General features: G+C 37.2%; 1 protein-coding gene across 6 annotated transcripts in view; it reads right to left on the bottom strand.

The window, feature by feature from the left end:
• TBC1D4 (TBC1 domain family member 4) overlaps window positions 1-21,883 on the bottom strand; it is a 178,425-nt gene that overhangs the window by 12,993 nt on the left and 143,549 nt on the right. For 4 of the 6 annotated variants that reach the window (XM_027589378.2, XM_027589380.2, XM_027589382.2 and 1 more), the window contains 5 exons: window positions 15,938-16,104; window positions 13,755-13,964; window positions 10,718-10,876; window positions 6,487-6,645; window positions 3,426-3,670 (listed from right to left, as the gene is read on the bottom strand). In XM_027589378.2, coding sequence (XP_027445179.2) covers window positions 3,426-3,670; window positions 6,487-6,645; window positions 10,718-10,876; window positions 13,755-13,964; window positions 15,938-16,104 — 940 coding nt within the window. The remainder of the gene's footprint in view (window positions 1-3,425; window positions 3,671-6,486; window positions 6,646-10,717; window positions 10,877-13,754; window positions 13,965-15,937; window positions 16,105-21,883) is intronic. The other 2 variants (XM_027589379.2, XM_027589381.2) reach the window with 1 other exon arrangement.

Below are 21,883 nucleotides of genomic sequence, written 5' to 3'. Positions count from 1 at the left end.
GAAGATTAAAGCAAAAATTACAGTCTGTCTCTAGTATTAGAAGAAATTATTTCATGTGGCCACTGCTTGATTATTGGTATTTCAAAAAAAACACAAAACATTATTAAGGCAGCATATGGCTGCGAATAATAAGCAAATTTGTGAATGGTGCCTTATTTTAAATTTTTATCCACACAGTAACATACTGAGTAGTGGTTCCTTGGTCAGTTCTATCAGTTTGACATTTTGGTATGAAAAGTACACAATATTTTATTAAATCTAGCACAACTTCTTTCCCTAGAAGATATCATCAAAATATCACACTTAAATAGCTTTACAAAATGCATTAAAATAACCAATTATATTGTGCATTCAACTGTTGTTTCCAGAGCACAAAACTAAAAATCAAAGTACTACGTATAAACACAGCAAATTATTTGTTTGATCTTTATCTGTAACACATATGTGTGGAAATTAAGTTCCACACACACTGTAAAAGGAAAGAAAGAGCCACCGGAAGCCATGGCTATAAAACAAGAAGCTTAGATTCCGTCAAACATAAAGGTTTAAAAGAATGTGATTATCATCTCAATCAGTCATGTTGGAAAAATCATGTATTTCCCTTAGGCCATTTACAATTTAGAAACTAGACATACTGGGTTCTATCAACAGAGGAATTTTGGTAGCACAAAAATCAAAGAAGTCTAATTAGCAAAATAAAGAGAAACACGGTCAAAAGCATTCTATTCTTGTTCAGTGAGGACTGTGACACAGAAGGTATTTTATTTTTTTTAAAGAAGCTTTTCCTTTTTTTACATTCTAAACTAGGGGTTTAGAACATCTCTTCCATCAAGGTAGATTTACATTAAATCTCTTTTGAAAAAGGCAAATGAAAACACAATTCAATCTTCCTTCAAAGGAAGCTTTAATGATAAAATGCCATCTGCTAAGAATAAGAAATTCTTCAGTTCTACCGTATAGATAACATGGCAGGTCTTCTGACGGAAGAGGCAGATCCAGAGGAGGGAGATGGGGACAGAGATGAGAAGGGTAGAGAAGACGGGGGACAAGGGAGAGCAAAGACTTCAGATAAAGGACACAGTGCTTTCACACTCAACACAAAATACAGCAGCCACAAAACATGAGGGGTCAAAGTTAAAAGAGCCCTCAACCCCCTCATGTCACACAGAAGGGAACTGAGGCCAAGACCCAGCAGTGCTCAAGCTCACACCACACAGGTGATCAGAAATCCCATCAAGTGATCCAAGCCCACTGCTGCTTACACTTCTGAAAGTCATACTGATTGGACAAAAAACACTCTCTGCTCCTGAAAGTGGGAAAGTGTTGCACCTCACTTTCTAGAGCAAAAAGCTCTATCCTCCTAGAATAAGGTCCCCAATCTTGCAGCCTCTACAAATGCTGCCAAAGAGGAAAACAACTTCATTGTCATTATTATAGATATAAAATATTTCTTGGTAGGGGGCTCCGGGGTGGCTCAGTCGGTTAAATGGCTGCCTTCGGCTCAGGTCATGTTCCCAGGGTCCTGGGATCGAGCCCCGCATCGAGCCCCGCATCGGGCTCCCTACTCTGCAGGAAGCCTGCTTCTCCCTCTCCCACTCCTCCTGCTTATGTTCCCTCTCTCACAGTGTCTCTCTCTGGCAAATAAATAAATAGAATCTTTAAAAAATATATATCTCTTGGTAGATGCAAGCCATATAAATTTATTTATCCAATTTATGTGAATTTTTATGATATCAAATTGATGAATTTTTAAATTGAATAATCACGGCATTTGGGGGCACCTGGGTGGCTCAGTCAGTTAAGCGTCTGCCTTCAGCTCAGGTCACGATCCCAGGGTCTGGGACGGAGCCCTGTGTCAGTCTCTCTGCTCAGTGGGGAGCCTGCTTCTGCCTCTCACTCTCCTCTGTTCTCTTTCTCTCTCTCTCTCAAATAAATAAAATCTTAAGAAAAAAAGAAAAATCACTGCATTTTTAAAGTGATAATTGCATCTATCTTTCTATTTATGTACCTAAATCAAACATGACTCACAGATACTTTCCATTCTTTAAAATTTTAATATTAGATATCAAACTTATTTCTGGAAATCAGAGATACTTAATTCCTTACAAAGGCACCAATGCTTCCTATCCAACATGAGATACAGATAAACTTTAGAAATAAAGGAAAACATAAAACCTTCCATTGTCATTATTTGACTTGTGGAACGTTAACAGACCTATGAATAGTCATCAATTAGGAATCAAATCACTATATTTACATATCCTGGTGAAGACCCTTCATATGAACTCAACACCTGAAAACCCAAAGCTGAGAGGAAAGCCCTACCTACCTCCCTAGCAAAACTTTCATCTTAAAGAAGAAAAATGGACCACTTCTTTACAACTGATCTTCTCAAGAAAATACCACTTACTGTAATATTCACAAGGTAAAAACCCAGTCCTTTTTTGTCTATAGATTGGTACCTAAAATACTAAATGTAAAAACTGATCCCTGGGAAGCAGAAAAGAGTATATTTGAAAAGCATTTTTAAAATATTTTACTTCTTATCTACAGCATAATATTATGACTAACTGGGCATCTTGCCCACCCCATTTCAAAGGAGATGAATTCTGATACTCCTCTCTTTAAAGTCTTTATATTTTCACTACTAAAAGCTTTAAATTGACAGGTAGTGGCTGTTTGTGATATCATATCTATAGATAAAATTTAAACAGCTTGTTAGAAACCAATACATTAAGAAAAGTGGACTTTAAACTCGAAGGGAGAAATGTGTATACAGGGAGTCTGAAATAGGTTGAAGATCACAGCGGCAGCGAATACCCCACTTAAAATGACTACAACATCTTAACGGTATTTGTTCAGTGCATGCTAAGAAAAGCAGACTGAACAGTACCACCGACTTTGGACACCTTCTCCTCCAGAAGGTTCTATCTGACATTAAGTAAAGGAAGGGAGACATGGTAAGTTCAAGAAGAACCATGAAACAGCTGCCTGCCACTGAGGTATTCACAGTAAAAAAACAAAACAAAACAAAACCACATTATATTTTTAGATTTAAAAAAAAAGATTTATGATTCTTTTCAATTGACAGGTTGAGGGAAAGTGAATTAAGAGGACTTGATTCTTTCTCCGTCTCCACTTGCAGACTTAGGGGAGAGAGACTTGAGTATCCACCCACTACCTTTCTAGAATTGCTTATTTATTCACTTAAGGAACTTCATGGAAGGGTTTTTCTGCCATACACACTGTCATACACTTACAGGTTTAGCCAAAGAGCAAATCCCACACTAAAAGCGTGAACTCAAAACACGCCTCTACATTTATACGAATTCCAAGACAATGGGTCCAAATTTCGTTCAGTCTTACTGTGAGGTAGAAGAGGGCTACTGCCATGATTGCTCATAACTGCTTCCCGTGTGCCTCACCTGCAGCGACATCATGTCAGGTCTGTACTGCTTGCGGAAGCCCTGGTCATACATGAGGAATTTCAGCATTTCAAAGGCTTGCTCTTCGCTCATGTGCAGAAGCAGGACTCCAGCCACAAAGCTGATCCCCTGACAGTAACCCACTTCTTTGTCCAGCAATGAGTAGGCTTTCAAGAGGTTAAAGAGTGAGAGCTGCCCTGCCCCAAGCTGTGCTGAAAAATAAGGGTGAGTAGGAAATGTCCTTCCTGCAGAGGAAGAGAAGAAAAATATTGTTCAGATATCCTGATGCTTGGGAGACAAAAGTGAAATTGCAATGCAGTGATTTCCAGGAAGAAACAAACTTCTTTTCTGAACCAGTGAGAGTTGCTTGGAATACCCATCTAAGAGTCTCTCTCTCTCTCTCTCTAGCAAGCCCTCAATCCTACCTGCCTGACCACCCTCCATCTCTACACATATGAAAGGGAAGCAAACATTTAATGCTAACAAGCACTTCTTTCTAGAAAATAACAACAACAAATTCACAAACAGATCAAGGACATGTCCAGGAGAGATCCCAGAAAAATAGAATATAAAATCTATTCTGGCTATAAATCAAGGCAAATTCTTTTTTTTTTTATTATGTTATGTTAATCACCATACATTACATCATTAGTTTTTGATGCAGTGTTCCATGATTCATTGTTTGCATATAACACCCAGTGCTCCATGCAGAATGTGCCCTCCTTAACTTCACATAAAGACCACCCTCGGGGCACCTGGGTGTCTCAGTCGGTTAAGCGTCCGGCTCTTGATTTCAGCTCGGGTCATGAACTCAGGGTTGTGAGATCAAGCCCTGCATCACGACGGGCTCTATGCTGAGCGTGGTACCTGCTTAAGATTCTTTCTCTCCCTCTCCCTCTGCACCACACCCACCCCCACCCGCTGCTTCCGCTCTCTCTCTCCCTCTAAAAAAAAAGAAAGAAAGAAAGAAAGAAAGAAAGAAAGAAAGAAAGAAAGAAAGAAAGACAGAAAGAAAGAGAAAAAAACCCACTCTCTGACTGAAATCAGATTCTTAAAAAAGGTCTCTATTTAAAAGGAAATCCTAGCAGTCCATAAGCAGATTTTTCCTGTAATATGACACTGGAGGGACTTTTTGAAGTTGTTTTGTTTTATATTCAGCCTATCTTTCAGAAAATACTCCTTTTTTCAAATGCCCTTTGTTCTCTTAAACCACCTCCATGAGCCATGTAGACCTCTTTTCTTTTTTCAATATATTGAAAAAGGACAAGTAAAGCAAAGGGTCAAGCTGACTTCAAATAAATTCCCCTCCAAAATTCACCTCTGAGCATAAAATGACCACAGAGACAGCCCAGCAAGCAAACAAAATCAGTCCCGGATCACTGACAAGCTGGTACTAAATGCTGAGACAAAGCCATCTTCATCACCAAAGCTGTGTACACTGGCTCGGGGCTTTCCTTAGGCCATACAAACGAAGGGGCTAGTAGTTTGCTTGCGAAATGACTGCTCATGTTAGTGAGAACTGGTAAGAATGCCAGATCTTTAAATGTTTTCCACCACATATGCTTAAAAGTGATCTTCGTTTATTTTTTTCCCCAGGAACTGATAAGATTAATTCTGCAGAGCAAGGGGAAGATAGGAGAAAATAAGAACACACTGAGGAGACACAGATGGCTACAAGGAGAGTTAAATCAATGATTTTTTAAATTATCATTTTACTTCATTACTTAAAATTTTTGCCAAAGAAAACTACAAATGTACTCTCTCTCTGAGACATTAATTCTAGCTCCATTTTTTTTTCCTGACCAGCCTTCCCTGATAACCTGATCTCCTCATTGCCTTCTCTTTAATAGGACATCTTGATTAGCCCTAAATGAACCATCCCAATTTCTAGTCTGGTCATCAACTTCTAGTCACAGAACCAGAGATCTGTGGGCATCCAGAGGGACTGCCCACTTAAACGAGAGGATTGAGACTCAGAAGCAGAGTAATTTGCCTATAACCACAGTTTAGTGGTAGAATCAGACAAGAACTGAAGTCTTTAGTGTCTCTGTAAAATTCCCCTTTTCAAAAAATATTGACTCAAAAAGTATTAACTGAGTGGGGTCCTTTCCCAACAAAAGTTGTTTATCATCCAAAGGGAACAGAGATTCAAACTAGGTTTTGGCCAGTGATTTTTATATGCCCTAATAAAAGATGATCCCAAATATAAGGTAATCCCTTATTTTCCCAAATGGGCCCAAGTAACATATTTGACCACTTTAAATACATCAACTCTTAGGGATACAGATGAAATAGTCAAATACCAATGTACAATATTTAATCCAATCAGGCGTTCTTAAATAATAATATAGATATTATAATATCCTAAGTTAGAGAAAAACTAGAGACAATGTAATTTTTAAAAGCACACTATTTTTACTTTCCATTAGTTATTTGAAATTCAGCATTTAAAAAGACAGCTTTATGATGCTGTCACTGGAAATTCTCCCCCAGTCACAAGTACCCATTCATGTAATATTAGGACGGCTCATCTTTTCTTTCTTTCTTTTCTTTTCTTTCATCCTATAGGGATGTATTCATGATTCCACAACATAACTACTTATTGTATTGCTTTTTAAAGTGATATTCAAAGACTTGTTTAAAATTTTTAGTGCCCCTTTTAACCTATTCTATTTTAAAACCAGTGTTGATTGAGAAGATAAATGTCTATCTCAAACAAAAGTCAGTTGTTCAAAATACAGGAACTGGGAGTATCTGATAATATGACCTTTATAATGATTTAAATATAACACCCTTTTGGTGGGGCAAGTTTGGGGATGAAAACTTCATTCTGTATTCAGGCACTTACAGTATCTTCAACCAGATATAGAGCCAACTTGTCCTCAAGAAAGGGCAAAGTCAGCAGCTCTGCATAATTCAACAGATCTTCTTTAGCAACACCAAAACAAAACAAAACAATAAACAACAACAACAAACAAAAAACCCAAGCAAAACCCCCCAAAAAACTCAACAAAGGGACCTATTTTTTACTTTTGTACAATAGTCAATACAACAAACATACCCAAATCCACAAGAATAGCATGCTGTTGAGCAGTGAGCTGCTTTAAAAGTTCTTTATAGGATATGTCAGGAGGTTGTTGCTTATTGGGCAACCTGTGCCTTAGACGATATTGTAAAGCTAGGAACTGCCAAATTTCTCCTCGTCGACTTTTGGGAACACCTGCGAAGATAAAAAAGCAAGGTCTCAAACTCTGGAATGAAGTTGCTAAATCTCACCTGAGGAACTTTGTAATGCTTGAAAACAGGCAGCTGTAATGTCCTGCATGCCACCCTCTGGTCATACAGTATGATATACTGACAGAAGCATATTTTGACAAGTTTAATCCTGTAACTGCTGATGTCTTATGAAAGAAAACCCTCAAGTAGTAATAAAGGCAATGTTAACAACATTGGCCAACACTGATTGGGCACCTAATATAACATTCACCGAGGGTGCCTTGCTACTCAGCGTTGTACCCATGCTCAGAAAACCACCCAATGAGATAGGCAATTACTATTATCCCCACTTTACAGATGGCCAAGCTGAGGCAGAAAGAAGCTAAGCAACTTGCCCAAGTTTGCACACTTAGCAAATAGAAGTTTAGAATTAGAACTCCCCAAGTCTGGCTTCAGAGGCCAAATTCTGAAATCATGAAATGTATCACTGTCTATTCCCATCTTTCGTTTGGTTTGAAGCAAGTAACAAATGTCAATACTTATAATTTCTAAATATGTGACATCAATAAGTAACTTTGTAAAAGAGAATTAAATAGCTTTTTTATATGGTCGTAAAAGAATGAAGTAATAAGAATGGTCAGTACAACATGAAGGCTTAACTGGAGTGCTCCAGAACCTCCTCTGACAAGACATCATCCAGCATATAGATAATGAAACATTATGAAACATTAACTCCATTATGCTCGAGAACCAAAGGGTATCACAAGCATTTCAAAGTATACCAAAACTTTGTTTTGTTTTGTTTTTCTTTTATTCATTTGAGAGAGAGAGAGAGAGCACAGGGGCAGGAGGGGTAAAAGGAGAGGGAGAAAGAATCCCAAGCAGACTCCATGCTGAGCAGGGAGCAGACGCGGGGCTTGATCTCATGACTCCAAGGTCATGACCTGCACTGAAACCAAGATTTGGACACTCAACCAACTGAGTCACCCAGGTGCCCTCCCCCCAAAATATCTTTGTTTTTTATGCCAACAAAAATGAAGTGCTTACTTCATTACATACTAATTCAATTCTGTATAGTGCAGATATCCTACCTCACAAAGTATTTTCAGTTCAGGTAAACTGGATGAGGAATAGGTTTCTGAGCTCCCAGCTGATTAAGGAAGGTTTAATGACACTGATCTTTTTGAACTTCAGTACGATTGTTTGCATAAACCAAAAGTATTATTGTCCAAAAGGTATAACTCAGGCTCACTGACATGATTTATAAGGCCCTCCACAATATACCTCCAAACTACCTTCTTCCGTTCCATTACCTCCCATTCTGCACCATACACTAAGTAAAAGAAGCACATGGTTATTTTCTCACCTCCAGTTTCTTGTTCCTACTGTTGCCTTATGGACTTCCAAGTTCCCCCACTTGATTGCACAGTGTTTTTCTATTCATCTTTTATGGCTGAGCCTGAATGCCATTCTTCTGCTGAAGCTCTTTCTCACATCTCTAGGAGTAATCACTTCCTTTTCACATACTATTTGACACATACTCTAACATCACCATATTGGATTAGCTCTACACTGCATGTTTGCCTATTTTCCCCACTTTGCTGGTGAGCTCTTTGAGAATAGCGAGCAAATGTTCATCTCTGTCTGATGAAAACCAAAAATATACTTTGCAGCCTAAACATGTGTTGGACAAATGAATGAATGATCACATGTAAAATGTCATTTTTTGGGTAACTTTCATTAGCCCATTAAATGAATCTCTAATAACATGAGTGGGCTGTTTTATTATCCATCTAATAACAATTTTGCAAGAAGGCAATTCACTTCAGCTAAATAAGTATTTGTTGAACATCTATCATGTAGCAAAGTACAGAGAATGGTAATAAGGATACTTCATCCCCGGAAGATGAATAAATCCATTCTCAGGAATTAGTCTCATTCATTTATTCATCCATGTATTCATTCAGTAAATAATTCGTGCAAGACGCTTTTTAGGTGCTAGGTATGCAGTGGTGGGGTGAGAAAAACATTAAACAAATACATACATAAACACAAAGTTACAAATTATGATAAGCACAATTAAAGGGAAAGAATCATGAGAAAAAATAAAGTGAAACTAATTTGTTTTGGTGGAAGAGAAAAAAAGGGCATACTATTTCTGAAGAAATGGTATTTGAACTGAGAACAAAAAGACAATAGAATTTTCCAGGGTGGGCAGCAATCCCTTTGGGAAGAGGAATGTTGGGTCGCGTGGGTGGCTCAGTCGGTTAGTGGTTAAGCATCTGCCTTCAGCTCAAGTCATGATTCCAGGGTCCTGGGATTGAACGCCGAGGTGGGCTCCCTGCTCAGTGGGGAGCCTGCTTCTCCCTCTCCCTCTGCCCTTCTCCCCCCTACTTGAGATTCTCTCTCCTCCTCTCCCTCTGCTGCTCCCCCTGCTTGTGCTCTCTCTCTGTCAAATAAATAAATAAAATCTTTTAAAAAAAGAAATTAGTTACTAAGAAAAAGGAATATTTGAACACGCTCAGATGGGCAAGGAATGGGGAGAGAAAGGAAGAGTGAGAAGGAGTAGGGATGGAAATAAAGGGATGATGGGAAATGGGGAGCAGGCAGAGATGTAAGGAAGAAGGAATGTAGGGAGAACTGGAGCATTCCATGCAAGAAACAGCCGGGGAGATACACTGAGACCCAGAGTAGGTTCAGCCTCTCCGGGGCACCGGGTACGAGTGCGGAGCCTGCCTGAGATCCTCTCCCGCCCCCTCTGTTCCTCCCACCGCTCATGCGCGCGCTCTTTCTCTCTCTCTCAAATAAATAAATATCTTTTAAAAAAAAGTTTAAAATGTGTTCTATAAGAAATGGAAAGATGAGCACCCCCAAAATCCTTTAAAAGTCATTCCAAAGAATGGTGTGATCAATATCTCACACACATTCTATTGAGCACTGCTGTGTCCCAAATAATACAGTCAATGAAAATCTTTAGGACTTTCATATCTTCAAGGGAAAAAAAAAAAAAAAAACCCAATATATTAGGCTTGTAAATGTAGCATCTTACAAAATTATTCTCAACTTCATTTAAACTTAACTGTGCAAGTTTCACACGTTAATCATAAGCTTTTAAAACAAGATTCATTATCATATTTCTTTGACTATTTTTGGATTTTTATTTTACATTCAGTTTATACAGGCCATGGAGATTCTCATTTTAATATCTGGGTCACAGAAATGCACCTCAAATATTCACATGCTAGTTTCAATTTTACACTTAGGATGTTTAAATATCAGTCAGTTTATATGGCAGAGCAGCAATGCAGTATAATGGCTAAATAAAAGCAAGTTTTCCAAGATAAACAAAGGATCACATAGATGGAAGGAAAACTGATTGATTAATAAAAATATGAATCTGTTTATGTATACAGATACATGTAGGTGAATATACATAATACATTGACATAGACACATAAATATAAACACTTCTGACCAAATGATGGAAATAAGTCAAGTTTATAAGTCTAAATTATTTTTATGGATATAATCTAAGGTCTGTACCAATGCATTCACTCCTTCCTTGGTAAACAGCAACACAGGGCTAAGAACAGCTGGTTGAAGAAGTCAGAAAAATCTATAGGAAAGGTGTCTCCTAACTCCTCAAGGACAGTCTCTCCATTAGCACTGTTTTCTTCCCAACTGAGTCACTGACTGTGGTCAAAAGCAAATCACTTCCCTTTTTTTATAGGCAAAGCACATATACCTGAGCTACACAATCAAAAAAAAAATCTCTAAACATTTTCTTTATAAAAGGTTATTACATGGGCGCCTGGGTGGCTCAGTCAGTTAAGCATCAGCCTTCAGTTCAGGTAATGATCCCAGGGTCCTGGGATCAAGTCTCACATCAGGCTCTCTGCTCAGCGGGGAGTCTGCTTCTCCCTCTGCCACTCACCCTCTGCTTGTGCTCACTCTCTCTCATTCTCTCTCTCTCTCAAATAAAAATCTTAAAAAAAAAAAGATTACTACGATGATCCACCTGAAACTAATGTAACATTGTGCATCAACTATACTCAAAAAAAAAAGATCCAGAATACCTTCTTTAAGAGAAATATGAATATCTTCCATATCACATCTGATTTTAGCTCTGCAGTTCAACAACTTCTTATCCCAGGTTATTAAGACCTCCTTCTGACATACACCAACTTCTTCATAGTCCAGTTTAACTTTTCTGGACTGGAGTTCATCTCTGCTTGCTAAGAAAAACAAAACAATTTATGTAAAACCCATGTATTCTGAAAACACAATATTTTTAACATTTTGTTGTATTTGTAAAATCATACCAAATGACTTTTAGGAATCAACCGCTAACATCTGATCAAAAAGTAAACTTAAAAAAAATCGAGGATACACGGACGGTTCCAAAATTTTGAGTCATTTCATGTAAAAAAGTTATCAGGAATAACTTCCTAAGGATGTTTCACTTCTGTATCTTACAGATGGGAACTCTGCTAAGCATAAAAAACAAACCATGTTTGCCAGGCTCTACATTGCAATTTTTTTTGACAAATGTGGTAGCCTCAGAAGTAACAACTTGCATCATTTTCAACACCACTAGTGTTTTATATATTTTATATATATACATTTTATATATGACATATAGGAGAAAACAATGCCTCCTGCTAACCTTAATTAGAGAAATATTTGACCATGAAACGCGATAAATTTTTCTAACTATTTCCAGAGTTACTAATACTGCCTTTAAAAACGCTAAGCCATGTGTCTCTGTGTTCATATTTAATAACCTTAAAGAGGAAACTTCATTTCACTGAAATTAACACTACTTCCATTTTTTAAAATAGTATAGAATTCTCTCTCATTTGATGGCCTAAAACATAAGCCCAGAGCTCATTTAAAAAAGGCCTCGAAGGGGCGCCTGGGTGGCTCAGTTGGTTAAGCGACTGCCTTCAGCTCAGGTCATGATCCTGGAGCCCCACATCAGGCTTCTGCTCTGCGGGGAGTCTGCTTCTCCCTCTGACCCTCGCCTCTCTCATGCTCTCTCTCTCTCATTCTCTCTCTCTCTCTCAAATAAATAAAAATCTTAAAAAAAAAAAGGGCCTCGAAAAGCAACACTATCTTGATGTGTTCTTTATCTTCAATAACTGATTCCAAAAGGGAAAATGGAGAAAAAACATTTAGCTATTTTTTCTTCTCTTTCCTCAGGATCACACTGACCAAGAGTCTCTCAAATCAATGTGTATTCATTCAAGTTCACAGTGCTCAACCCCTTACCTTCTGCAACACAAATCTTTGTCATGCATCCAAAGTCCTCAACAGCACAAAAACAATAGCAGAGTAAGTATTTCCCTTTACTTAGTGTGTCTGAAACCATTTCAAAGAACTTAAATATCTTATAATACTGCTATTCAAGTAAGGCTAAAAGTTTCTACTTAAAAGTCCAGACATAATCAAAAGTAAGTTTCATTACAAAAATACTCCTCCTGGATACCACTAGATGGCTTTCTAGCAGAGTTTAGCTTTGCTTCTCAATATTTGCTTTATATTTCTCTCTGATAATCAAATAATTTTTTTTCAAGAAGTGGGTTCATTAAAGCAAATAATTAACATAACCCTATATGTAAGTTTACTAATGATTTTTTTTTTACAGTGGACAAAGCACATTTCCTTTTTTCCCCCCCTGCAACCTTCTCTAAATCATTATTCATTTAAAATAATAATCAAGGCCTATGTGCCAGCTTCGGGCCCTGAGGATAAAATGCTGGGTAAGAGCAGTCAACATCTGTCCTCAATAAATGATTATCCATTGACTAGAATTTTAAACAGCTCAACTATTTTTTGTCTTTGTTACTTAAGAAATACAGAACTAATAAGGGTTTCTGATCATATCTGCTAAATGTCACCTCTTGTCTTATCCTGAATATGAATGTAATTCCTCTCAAAACCTATAAAAGCTCGAGTGGGCATACCATTTATCACATCAACCTTTTAAAAGCTGTATCAATAACAATTAATTGGGGTTTTCATTTTAAAGAAAAGAAGATTAATTTGCTAGGGTTATTTAAAACCTCATATACTTTCCATCCTGCCAAGAAAACAACCATAAAGAAAATACACTGTTGGCTTGCAAACTAAATATTGTTCAATTTAAAAACCAAATTGAATAATAAGTATAGTAAGAGGAATCTTAAGACAGGTGATGAACACAGAAATGTGAATGCCTGTACTAAAAAAACTTTTTGGAAGACACCACAATAAAAGCAAGCCAGAGAAAAACCTAGATTGTACATTTTCCAATAATCTTGTAAGCCAAAGGGCCCATTTAAGCTAAATCTTTCATTTTACAAATGTGAAAAACAAGGTCCTTTTAGGTTAAGTGGATTGCCAAATATAATAACATGAATATGTTTTTTGAGTTTGGGTACTGCCTGCCCATCTCCTTATGTGTGCTTCATACTGGGGTAAACAACACTCTTTCAAAGTCTGGAGAATGCATTCTAAAGCATTTGGTATTCATAAACTAAGCAGTAAAGCACCAGAAATGGCACAGTAGGTATTGTAAATTATCCAAATATAAATTTAATAAAGATTTGAATATGATTTGTTAAATAGGAAATGTATAAAGCCAACAACAAAAAATAGGATTGACTTGATAACAGGTAATTAGATAGTTGAACTGGGTACAAAACAATTTATTTGAAATAGGCACATTTCTTCTATTATAAATACAATGATCCTAAAAGTTGAATCAATTTCAAAAAGAAGAGAATGTGTTTTTTCATGTTTAAGGGTTTTTCTCCTAAGTTATGCACAATAATATTAAACTTCCAGTCATATCAAATACATTGACTCCACACTATCTACATCCTCTGTTACCCAAATATACTCTAAAGGTGTCTGACATTTTATCTATTAAACAAAAATGTAAATATTTTAAGCTGAACATTCCCACGGCATAGCAACCTCACAAAAATAAAACTAAGCGAGTATAGCCAGTAAAATCCTAGTAAAAGTGTATTCACATTCTGAGAATGGGTGGGGGAGACTGGGGGTGGTTTTAACCTAAACCCTTCCATTATGGTATCATATCATTTTAGCCCTGTTTGAATGGCTAACCTTCAAGTTTCTGGTTTTCTTTCTCCATTCGAAGCAACAAGATTTGTTGGTGTATGGCTTTTCTCCACAAACTCCTCAGTTCTTCTGATTTCCTTCTTTCTTCAGCCTTCTCTAGGTCATCTTCGTCAGACGAGAATATAACCAGTGGTTCCTCCTCCATGGTTGGAGCAAGAGGGGATAGTGGTAGCAGTTCATTCCTGTCCAGTCCATCTGCAGAGAAGAAAACAGTGAGAGGCATTCCTGACTAGTTACCCAGACGACGGAAGCTTTGTCTAGAACTGGTGTTCTCTCATCCTATCTTCCACCTTTAAAGCTTTTCACAAAACCACTTTCCCAGTAACTGCATTTCTGGAACTAACGATTTAAGTAAATTCACTAGACTAAATTCCCCTGCCAGATTTCCCTCTCACAGTGAAACGAAAGCACATGCAATTTCGCCACTTCTTCTTTCTGCACAAAATGACCTATAAGATAGGTGCTCTAAAGTGAACTGGCATTCCCCAGAGCCCAACACTTCTGCAATTTATCTTTGTACATTCTCTGATTGTGCAAAGCAAAGAGATAACATGAGCAGGTAACAGCAATCTCCTAAAGGTCTCCATCTACCATCAGAGATGGCAAGAGAAGAGCGGCTGAGCAACACCGGGCAGGTCTTGGCTCGGTCCCTCGGCTCGCTCCTGCAACATTCTCTTACCCAATCCTGCAGCTCACTCTCTCCCTCTGTTCCAGGCCATCTTTTGCACTCCTGCCAATTATTTTCCTATTAACAAACGTGATTGTGTCTCTTAAAACATTTCAACGGTTGCTTGTATCCAAGAGTACAAAGTCTAAATCACTGCAAATAGCATACAGACGGCTTCAGACTCTGGCCTCCTGGAACCCTTCTGGCCTCTGTTTCTATCTCCCATCCTCTGCTCCCATCATGCTGAATTTCTCATGATTCTCTGACCTGCAAATTTCTCTCCAGTGACGTCAGACCTTTGCTAGCCCCTCTTTCTGAAATACGCTGCTCCCAGCAATGAGTTTAAATATAAATATCCAACATCTCTGTGAAGCTTTCTCTGGCCACCCTAGGCAGAGTTAATTTTTTTCTCTAGAAATGTCAGTTGTTTTCTCGTTTCTTTTTCTTTACTGACTTCTGCCCTTACCCTTTTAATTTATTTCCTTAATAAACAATTTTTTAAAAAATTTTACTCTATAGCTCCTTTTCTAGCTTCTTGAATTGAATACTTAGTATATTTGAGTTTTGTCTTTCCTGATTTTAGAAATGCCCTCTAAATATCACTCAATGTTGATGTGTAGGGCTCTGAACATATTTTATTTCTTCTAGTTTCTAGTAGTTTTCAGTTTCTAAGCACTTGAAATATTTTAGTTGTCTTCCAATTCTTGATTCCTTTTTTTTTTGCACTATAATCAGAGAATACAGTATGAATATTTATGACTGTTTTTACTAAATTGCCTTTGTAGCCAAGTACATAATTAATTTTTAGGAATGTTCCATGTGTGCTAAGAATGAATGAACTTACCCTACAGCGGGCAAGGCTCTGCATAAATGTTAGATCAAGCTTGTTTAATTGTATTTCTCAAATATTATCTATATTAACCTTCTCTGTATTTAATTTTCAGAGAGGAATATGTTAAAATCTCCCATGAGAGCTACTGATTCATTTCTCCCAAATGTTCTGTAAAGTTCTATTTTCTAGCTTTCAAGGCTGTGTAATTATGCATGTTCTCATCACTGTTGCATCTTTGTTTATTGTTATATTTACTTTGCCCTTTTGGATGTCTCTGCTTTAATTTCTAATAGGTCTAATATCTTTTGGTTGATATTTTCCTAGGGTATCTGTATCCATTTCTCTATCACTCAACATTTCTATGGCACTTTGTTTTATATGTGACTCTTGTAAAAGCATAGGTTAAATTTTCTAATAATAAAAAGATCTATGCTTTTCTAGCACTATCATAGTGCTCAGTCTGGGAAACTTACTCATTCACTCATTCACTCAACAAGCATTTACTGAATGTCTAATATGTTCTAATGATAACTGAGAAGCTAACCACTGTATCAGATACAGAAACAAGTTATTTCTCTACTGTAATCACTTAAATCTCTTTGTACCCAAAGCACTGCATTCCATTCCCTAGTTTATGATACCGAGAAGGCATAAGTCTTTAGTGTGTACCACACAGACCCTGCTGCATCGCTGAGGGAGATTTGTTCATGGGAGAAGCAACCCTGAGGAAAATGCGCTGCCGCCAGGAGATTCGACGAGGGGTGACAGGGGTTCCTCCAGCATTTAGGGATTCATTACTGCAAGTAGACGAGGTCCTTTTTCTCCCTTCTCCATCGCTGTGGAAAGCAAATAAATATGTAACTTGCAAGGAGAACCACAGAAGACGGACTGCTCCACGACATGGTAGCACAAGCCATTCACAAGTTCTGCCATGGGCAAGCACTAGCCTCAGGCAACATGGTGCAATGCGTCACTAGGCACACCGGTCACCCAGGCCACCATATCCTAGGAAAAATGCAACCCAAGCCACAGCCCAGTCATGAGAAGCTCACCGGTTTCTACTCATTCCACAAAAGCCAACCATTTCAAGTCCTAACCTGAGGAACAGAAGCATGTACACAGAGAAGCAAAGATTGCTTAAGGAATTAGCTCAGGCTTTGCTAAAAAAATTTAAAAGTGTATTCTAAGCAATGTAAGTGTTCCATAGAAGGCTTATAAAGAGCTTTCCTTACACTCTTATAGAAAAGGCTGATAAAGATAGCTTCTCACTGCCTGTGGCTGTTAAGATCTGTCTACAAATTGTGAGCCACCAATATCTGGATCATGGCAGAAAGGAACCTGAATAAACGTGGAACAGTCAACCTTGGTATTATTATTAGGTGATATATTAAGAAAAAACTGCGGTCAATAAGATTGGCTACGTTAAGATAAAAAATATGCAACATTTCTTTATAGCAGGACTTCACAGAGACTATACTATGCTGGTATGCATTATGACTCTCCAAGAGTGAAGTAATATATAGATATGCCCTCATTTATTTAAATCATTTGACCCCATAATCACCTTCTCCAATTTTGGGGGAGTTTGAGGGTGTGACATCTTTCTACATTAGTGCTTTGTGAAACAAACAAATGGAAATGCTGATCTGCTCTAAAAGTATCATTTCCTAGGAAAGAACATTCCTAAGTTATGCTAGGCCTATCTGCAATAAAAGGTCATTATGACTCAAACTTACTTCTGAGACTAGTTATGTTAGCAGCTGGAACACCGTGTAAGAACTGTGACTGTTAGTGGTGATCATATTAAGTTTCAAAGTGTCTGAGCATTCCTGAGAAAATGATGAAGATAACAATATTTACAGGGGCTGACACCACCAAGTGAAGATACAGGATCTTTGATGGAGTCAAGAAGAGTCAGTACTTAAGTCAGAAAGGAAGCGGAGCTAGAAAAGCCACAACTCTGCCTCAGTAGTGCTGAGGCCATCAACAGTCAGGAGAGCAATTCAGCACCTGCCTGTCATCATTTTATTTCTTTTTCGTACTCTTGGACATCAGGTAATTCAGTTATCTCTAATCGTGATCTATCTGCCTAGAAATATTCCTTCTGGATTAGCTAAGTGAGAGACATACCTTTGAGCTGCTACACAGTTAGCAAGTGTCATGATGTACTTCCGAAAGCAGCTGATGCACGTATCTGAATACAGTCAAACCCCCTTTGTTATGTATCCTAGATAAAATTTTAACCCCAGTATGTGTCCATGGTTCAAAACTCCCTGTAATACTGAATAAATATGTTCACCTTTACTTCCACTTTGGAAAGTACTAATTCAAGTATTTCCCTTTTGGAAACTGTGATTTAAATGTTCTGTAAATAACAGCTATATTCTGATAAACACTCCTGACGTACTCCCTATCTTCATTTTGGTAACACTATCTTACTGGCAGTTAGTTGCTAAATGTCCAGTATTCATGGATGTATTTCCAGCTCCTGGTACAGTAACTAGAAAATAATAGTAAACACTTAACAAATATCCATTGCATAAATTAAAATTGTAAAACCAAATGAAACATTAAGTCAGAAGTTTAAGTAAAATGGACAAAAAAAAATCATATTGTCTAGGCTAAACAGGTCAGGAATAAATAAAAGAATACCTTTTTAAAACCCTGTGTTGGTAGCATGACTTGTAAGTCTTTCTGGCAAAAAGTTCTAACAGCTCTGTACTTTTGGGAAAAACAAGTGGATGGCATTGGGAGGTACTGACAATGACGACAGTGTTAGGAAACGACTGAAGGCATCCTTCTTCCAAGTAAGTGTTATTCCTGTCCTATGTAAGAGCATCCAGAAACTAAATGAAAGACTTCTGTAAAAGTCCCTATTTCAATATGCCTCATGGGATAAATGTTCAATAATTCCTCTTGACTTTTTAGCAGCTCTACCAAATGAAACTAGAGTAAACTAAACCAAAGGATTCTGAAACTTTTATATTTTAACGCTGGAATTAAAACATCTTTTAAAAATCGCCTTCCAATTCACTGTTGATGACATATCTAATGTCTAGATAGTACTAAAAATAAAACTGAATTTTTATCAATTTCATTAGCATCTCTAAAATATGTGCTTTTCGGGGAATAGGTTAGAAAACAGGTCCATAAAGTACCCCTCATATTAGCCCGTTACAAATCTGAAAGTTTCATAGCATCTAAAATTTTATATCCTATGATCTCAATAAATCACCAAATGACACATTTTCTTCCATGTCCAGAATTTAATGGTCGGAATTTATAAGCCAAAAATTAGCAATAAAAATATGAGATAATGATATATTGAAAAGAACTTCCATAACAGACCATTGACCCTTTATCTTGTACTAAAAGAGGGCATCCTGAAAAAGCAGGTTGGTGGCTAAGATAAGGCAAGAGCTGCCCTGTTTCACTTAATTAGAGAAACCATGTATCCAGACGTCAGAGTCCAGATAAGGGTTTCAACAGTAGTGCATCTATGCAGTTTACCAAAGCTTACCTTTTGATTTACATTTGCTCAGCAATCTGACTTTCCTAAGGTGGCAACTGTATTGTCCTAAGCATTTTACAAGTATGAACTCATTTTATCCTCATAAAAACCTTATGGCAGAGGTGTTATTTCTGTTCCCATTTTTAGTGAGAAAACTGAGGTCTAAGTAACTTGCCCACAATTCCACGGAAGGTAAGTGGAGGAGCCAGGATTCAAACCCAGGCAGTCCGAATCCAGACGCTTAGGCATTGCAGTTTATCATGCCAATGTAAATACTCTCTGTGTTAGTTCAGACAGAGCACTATCAGGCCATAAAACTAAAGCTGTCTGGACCCCAAGGATCCTGTGTGTTCTAGTGAAAAAAAAAAAATCAGTCTCTAACTAGCATTGTCTTTTGATCAGTATACCTTTTTCTATTTTTTAAGGGAAAAGAGTTATTTATTTCAGCAGAGAAATAACTTCAAAGTATTAGGTGTTCATTTATGTAAGTGTCTCATTTCTTCTTTGCTTTTGAAATAACTCCATTCCAAAATGCAAATACTTTTTAAAATGACAGGATCAAATAAAAAACACATTAATATGGACTATACATATATTAGTGTATTAATTATCTTTACATTTTTTTAAATGATAAAACAAATTACAACCATTTCCTATTTTTTTCATATAGTCTTTTCCCTCCTGCTTTTGCATTTTGGAACATCAACATGCACATTATAAAACTGCTTCCCAAGAGACATATTCAGAAAAAGTATTTTGTGCCAGAATTACCTCTACTGAAAATTTATGACATTAAAAATGAATAATTAGGAAGGGAATACAATGTGGAGAATTCCTACATATTTTTGTATTGGTGTATTCTATATGTACTTCCTATTACCAAGCACCAATTAATTAAGGACTACAATCCAAAAGGCACCAATGAGAGCTTTAGAAGGAGAAGAAACATCCCATCTTACATGTTATCACCCTGTAGGCTGGGAGGCATTTCCAAGTCCTTCTGGACACAGCATGAATTCAAAGCTATGGATATGATATGAACCCTCCCACAAAGCTTCAAGATAACTTTTTAGTACATCTTTGGCCAAGCAGTTAGACCCTTCGTGACATCAACTATTAGCATTAACATTATACTTCTATGCTAACACAGAATTTTTAATGCATACTTGTCTGCTTTAATAACAATTAATTCACCAGATATTCTATATTCTATAAAATGAAGATGTTTTAGTGACCACTCATAGGGACTCAACTTTAAGGCTGCAGTCATGTTTTATTCCCCCCACACACACCCATCCCCCCTCCCACCCCGGGCAATACAACCTTTTCACAAAAGTCCTGAGCCAGAACCAGTTCACAAAGGTGTTATCCTGCTGAGGAGCAAACTGCCCCCCATCCTCCAGCCCCCTAGCCCCCATGGAAAACTACCAGCATCAAGTCCAAAAAATGACTAATACTGATTAAAGCTACATCTAAATCACAATGTTTTACAACTCAAGATAGAAACAAGACTTGATTAATGTGATAGCAACTATGTGACAGAAATCTAAAAAAGCTTTCTCTTTGTAAACGCCTCAAGAAGGACTCATGGAACAACATAGTGATGAAACGTCAGCTTTTCTCACAGGATCCATAATATAGTTTAACTCCTAAACCCATCAGGTACACTAATAGTTACCTAAGTCCTGGCTCTCAGTTGGGGGCAATCCTATCATTCTATGGAAAATCTTTACTAATTAAATAAAATTGATATTGAACTACTCTAATGGAAAGCTATATGTAGCATCTGAGCTATGAATCAGAGATAGATTAATCAGTGGAACAATGTGTAAAACAAACAAAAAGAATGAGAAAAACAGTTTTATTTCATAAACTCTACACTGAATGCAAATTTTTAAAAGATCAAGTTCTTTGCATTGGAATTTAAAGTATCTCTGGGTAGCAAGCTCATTTGCTTACTCACATCCCTAAAACCTGAAATTAAGAAAATAATATCAAGCAAAATATAAAACATCCCTGGGGCTCAATCTAACCATATGTAAAGTAAGGAAATTATAGGCCAAATGATTTCTAAGGGAATAAACAAACTTAATTCTATACCTATAGTAGAACCTAGAAGGACACACAGTAAAACTAACATTTCCATTAGCTTTTAAAAGTAGATAAGAAGTATTATTTAAACGTCTTACACCCAACCATTAAAAAGTGACAGTTATAAATCTCAGTCTTATCAGAGTGGCCAAAATAATTTTCTTTTTTCTCCCTTCTCTTTTCTCCTTCTTTTTCATTCTAGTTCAATCTTTAATATGTGTTTTCACTCCAACTGGAAAGAAATCTAAATGTTAGTGGTTCCAAATAGGAAGATGGGCGTGTCTGTTTCATTGGATTCCTGACATAAGCTAAGTATAGAAACTAGAACAAAGCAAAAACTAATCATTTTCCATTAAGTTGTTCGGCGATGATTTTGGATGTTTACCAAAAAACATGCGGGTCAAGAGGAAGAGATGTCATTACAGATGTGGTCAGACTTCCATATTAAGGAAGTAGGTGTTTTCCTTTGTCCAGACCAATGGGAGGTCTGGCAGGCCTGAGCAGTATCTCAAAATAACCAATGTGTCAAGAATTAAGGTGAAAGGAAATAGATTAACAATCCTCTTTGGGTGAAAACCAGATTAAATTTCATGAGTATGTTTCTTTTAGGATGCTCATTTCTGCATCTTCTCAGGATTTGAAATAAACTCCTTATATATACATGTGTACCTCCAAATGAGCAAATTCATGTCTATTAATTCAGAATTTAAATTGGGCTTTGATTGAAGGCCACAGCACAGTACTAAGGAATTGTCAACATGGAATAGAGTAGAAACAGGATTTCCGTTTGCAATCAACATTTTAAATGATCATTTGTGATCTTTGATTACACCAGGCATCACATTTTCCCTACTATATAACCATCATAGCACTGGAATGTTGGCATGCATTCAGGAGACAGCCAAAACTGCGTTTTAAACTGAGAGTGATATTCAGTTGGAAGAATTTATGAGTTTTTATAAGAACATATTTAGACCTCTAATCACCTTGATTCTGAAGCAGTATCCTGTCTA

Source organism: Zalophus californianus, chromosome 3, assembly GCF_009762305.2.
Source record: "Zalophus californianus isolate mZalCal1 chromosome 3, mZalCal1.pri.v2, whole genome shotgun sequence".
Lineage (NCBI taxonomy): Eukaryota > Metazoa > Chordata > Mammalia > Carnivora > Otariidae > Zalophus > Zalophus californianus.
This window is presented reverse-complemented; position numbering and strand designations above follow the sequence as displayed.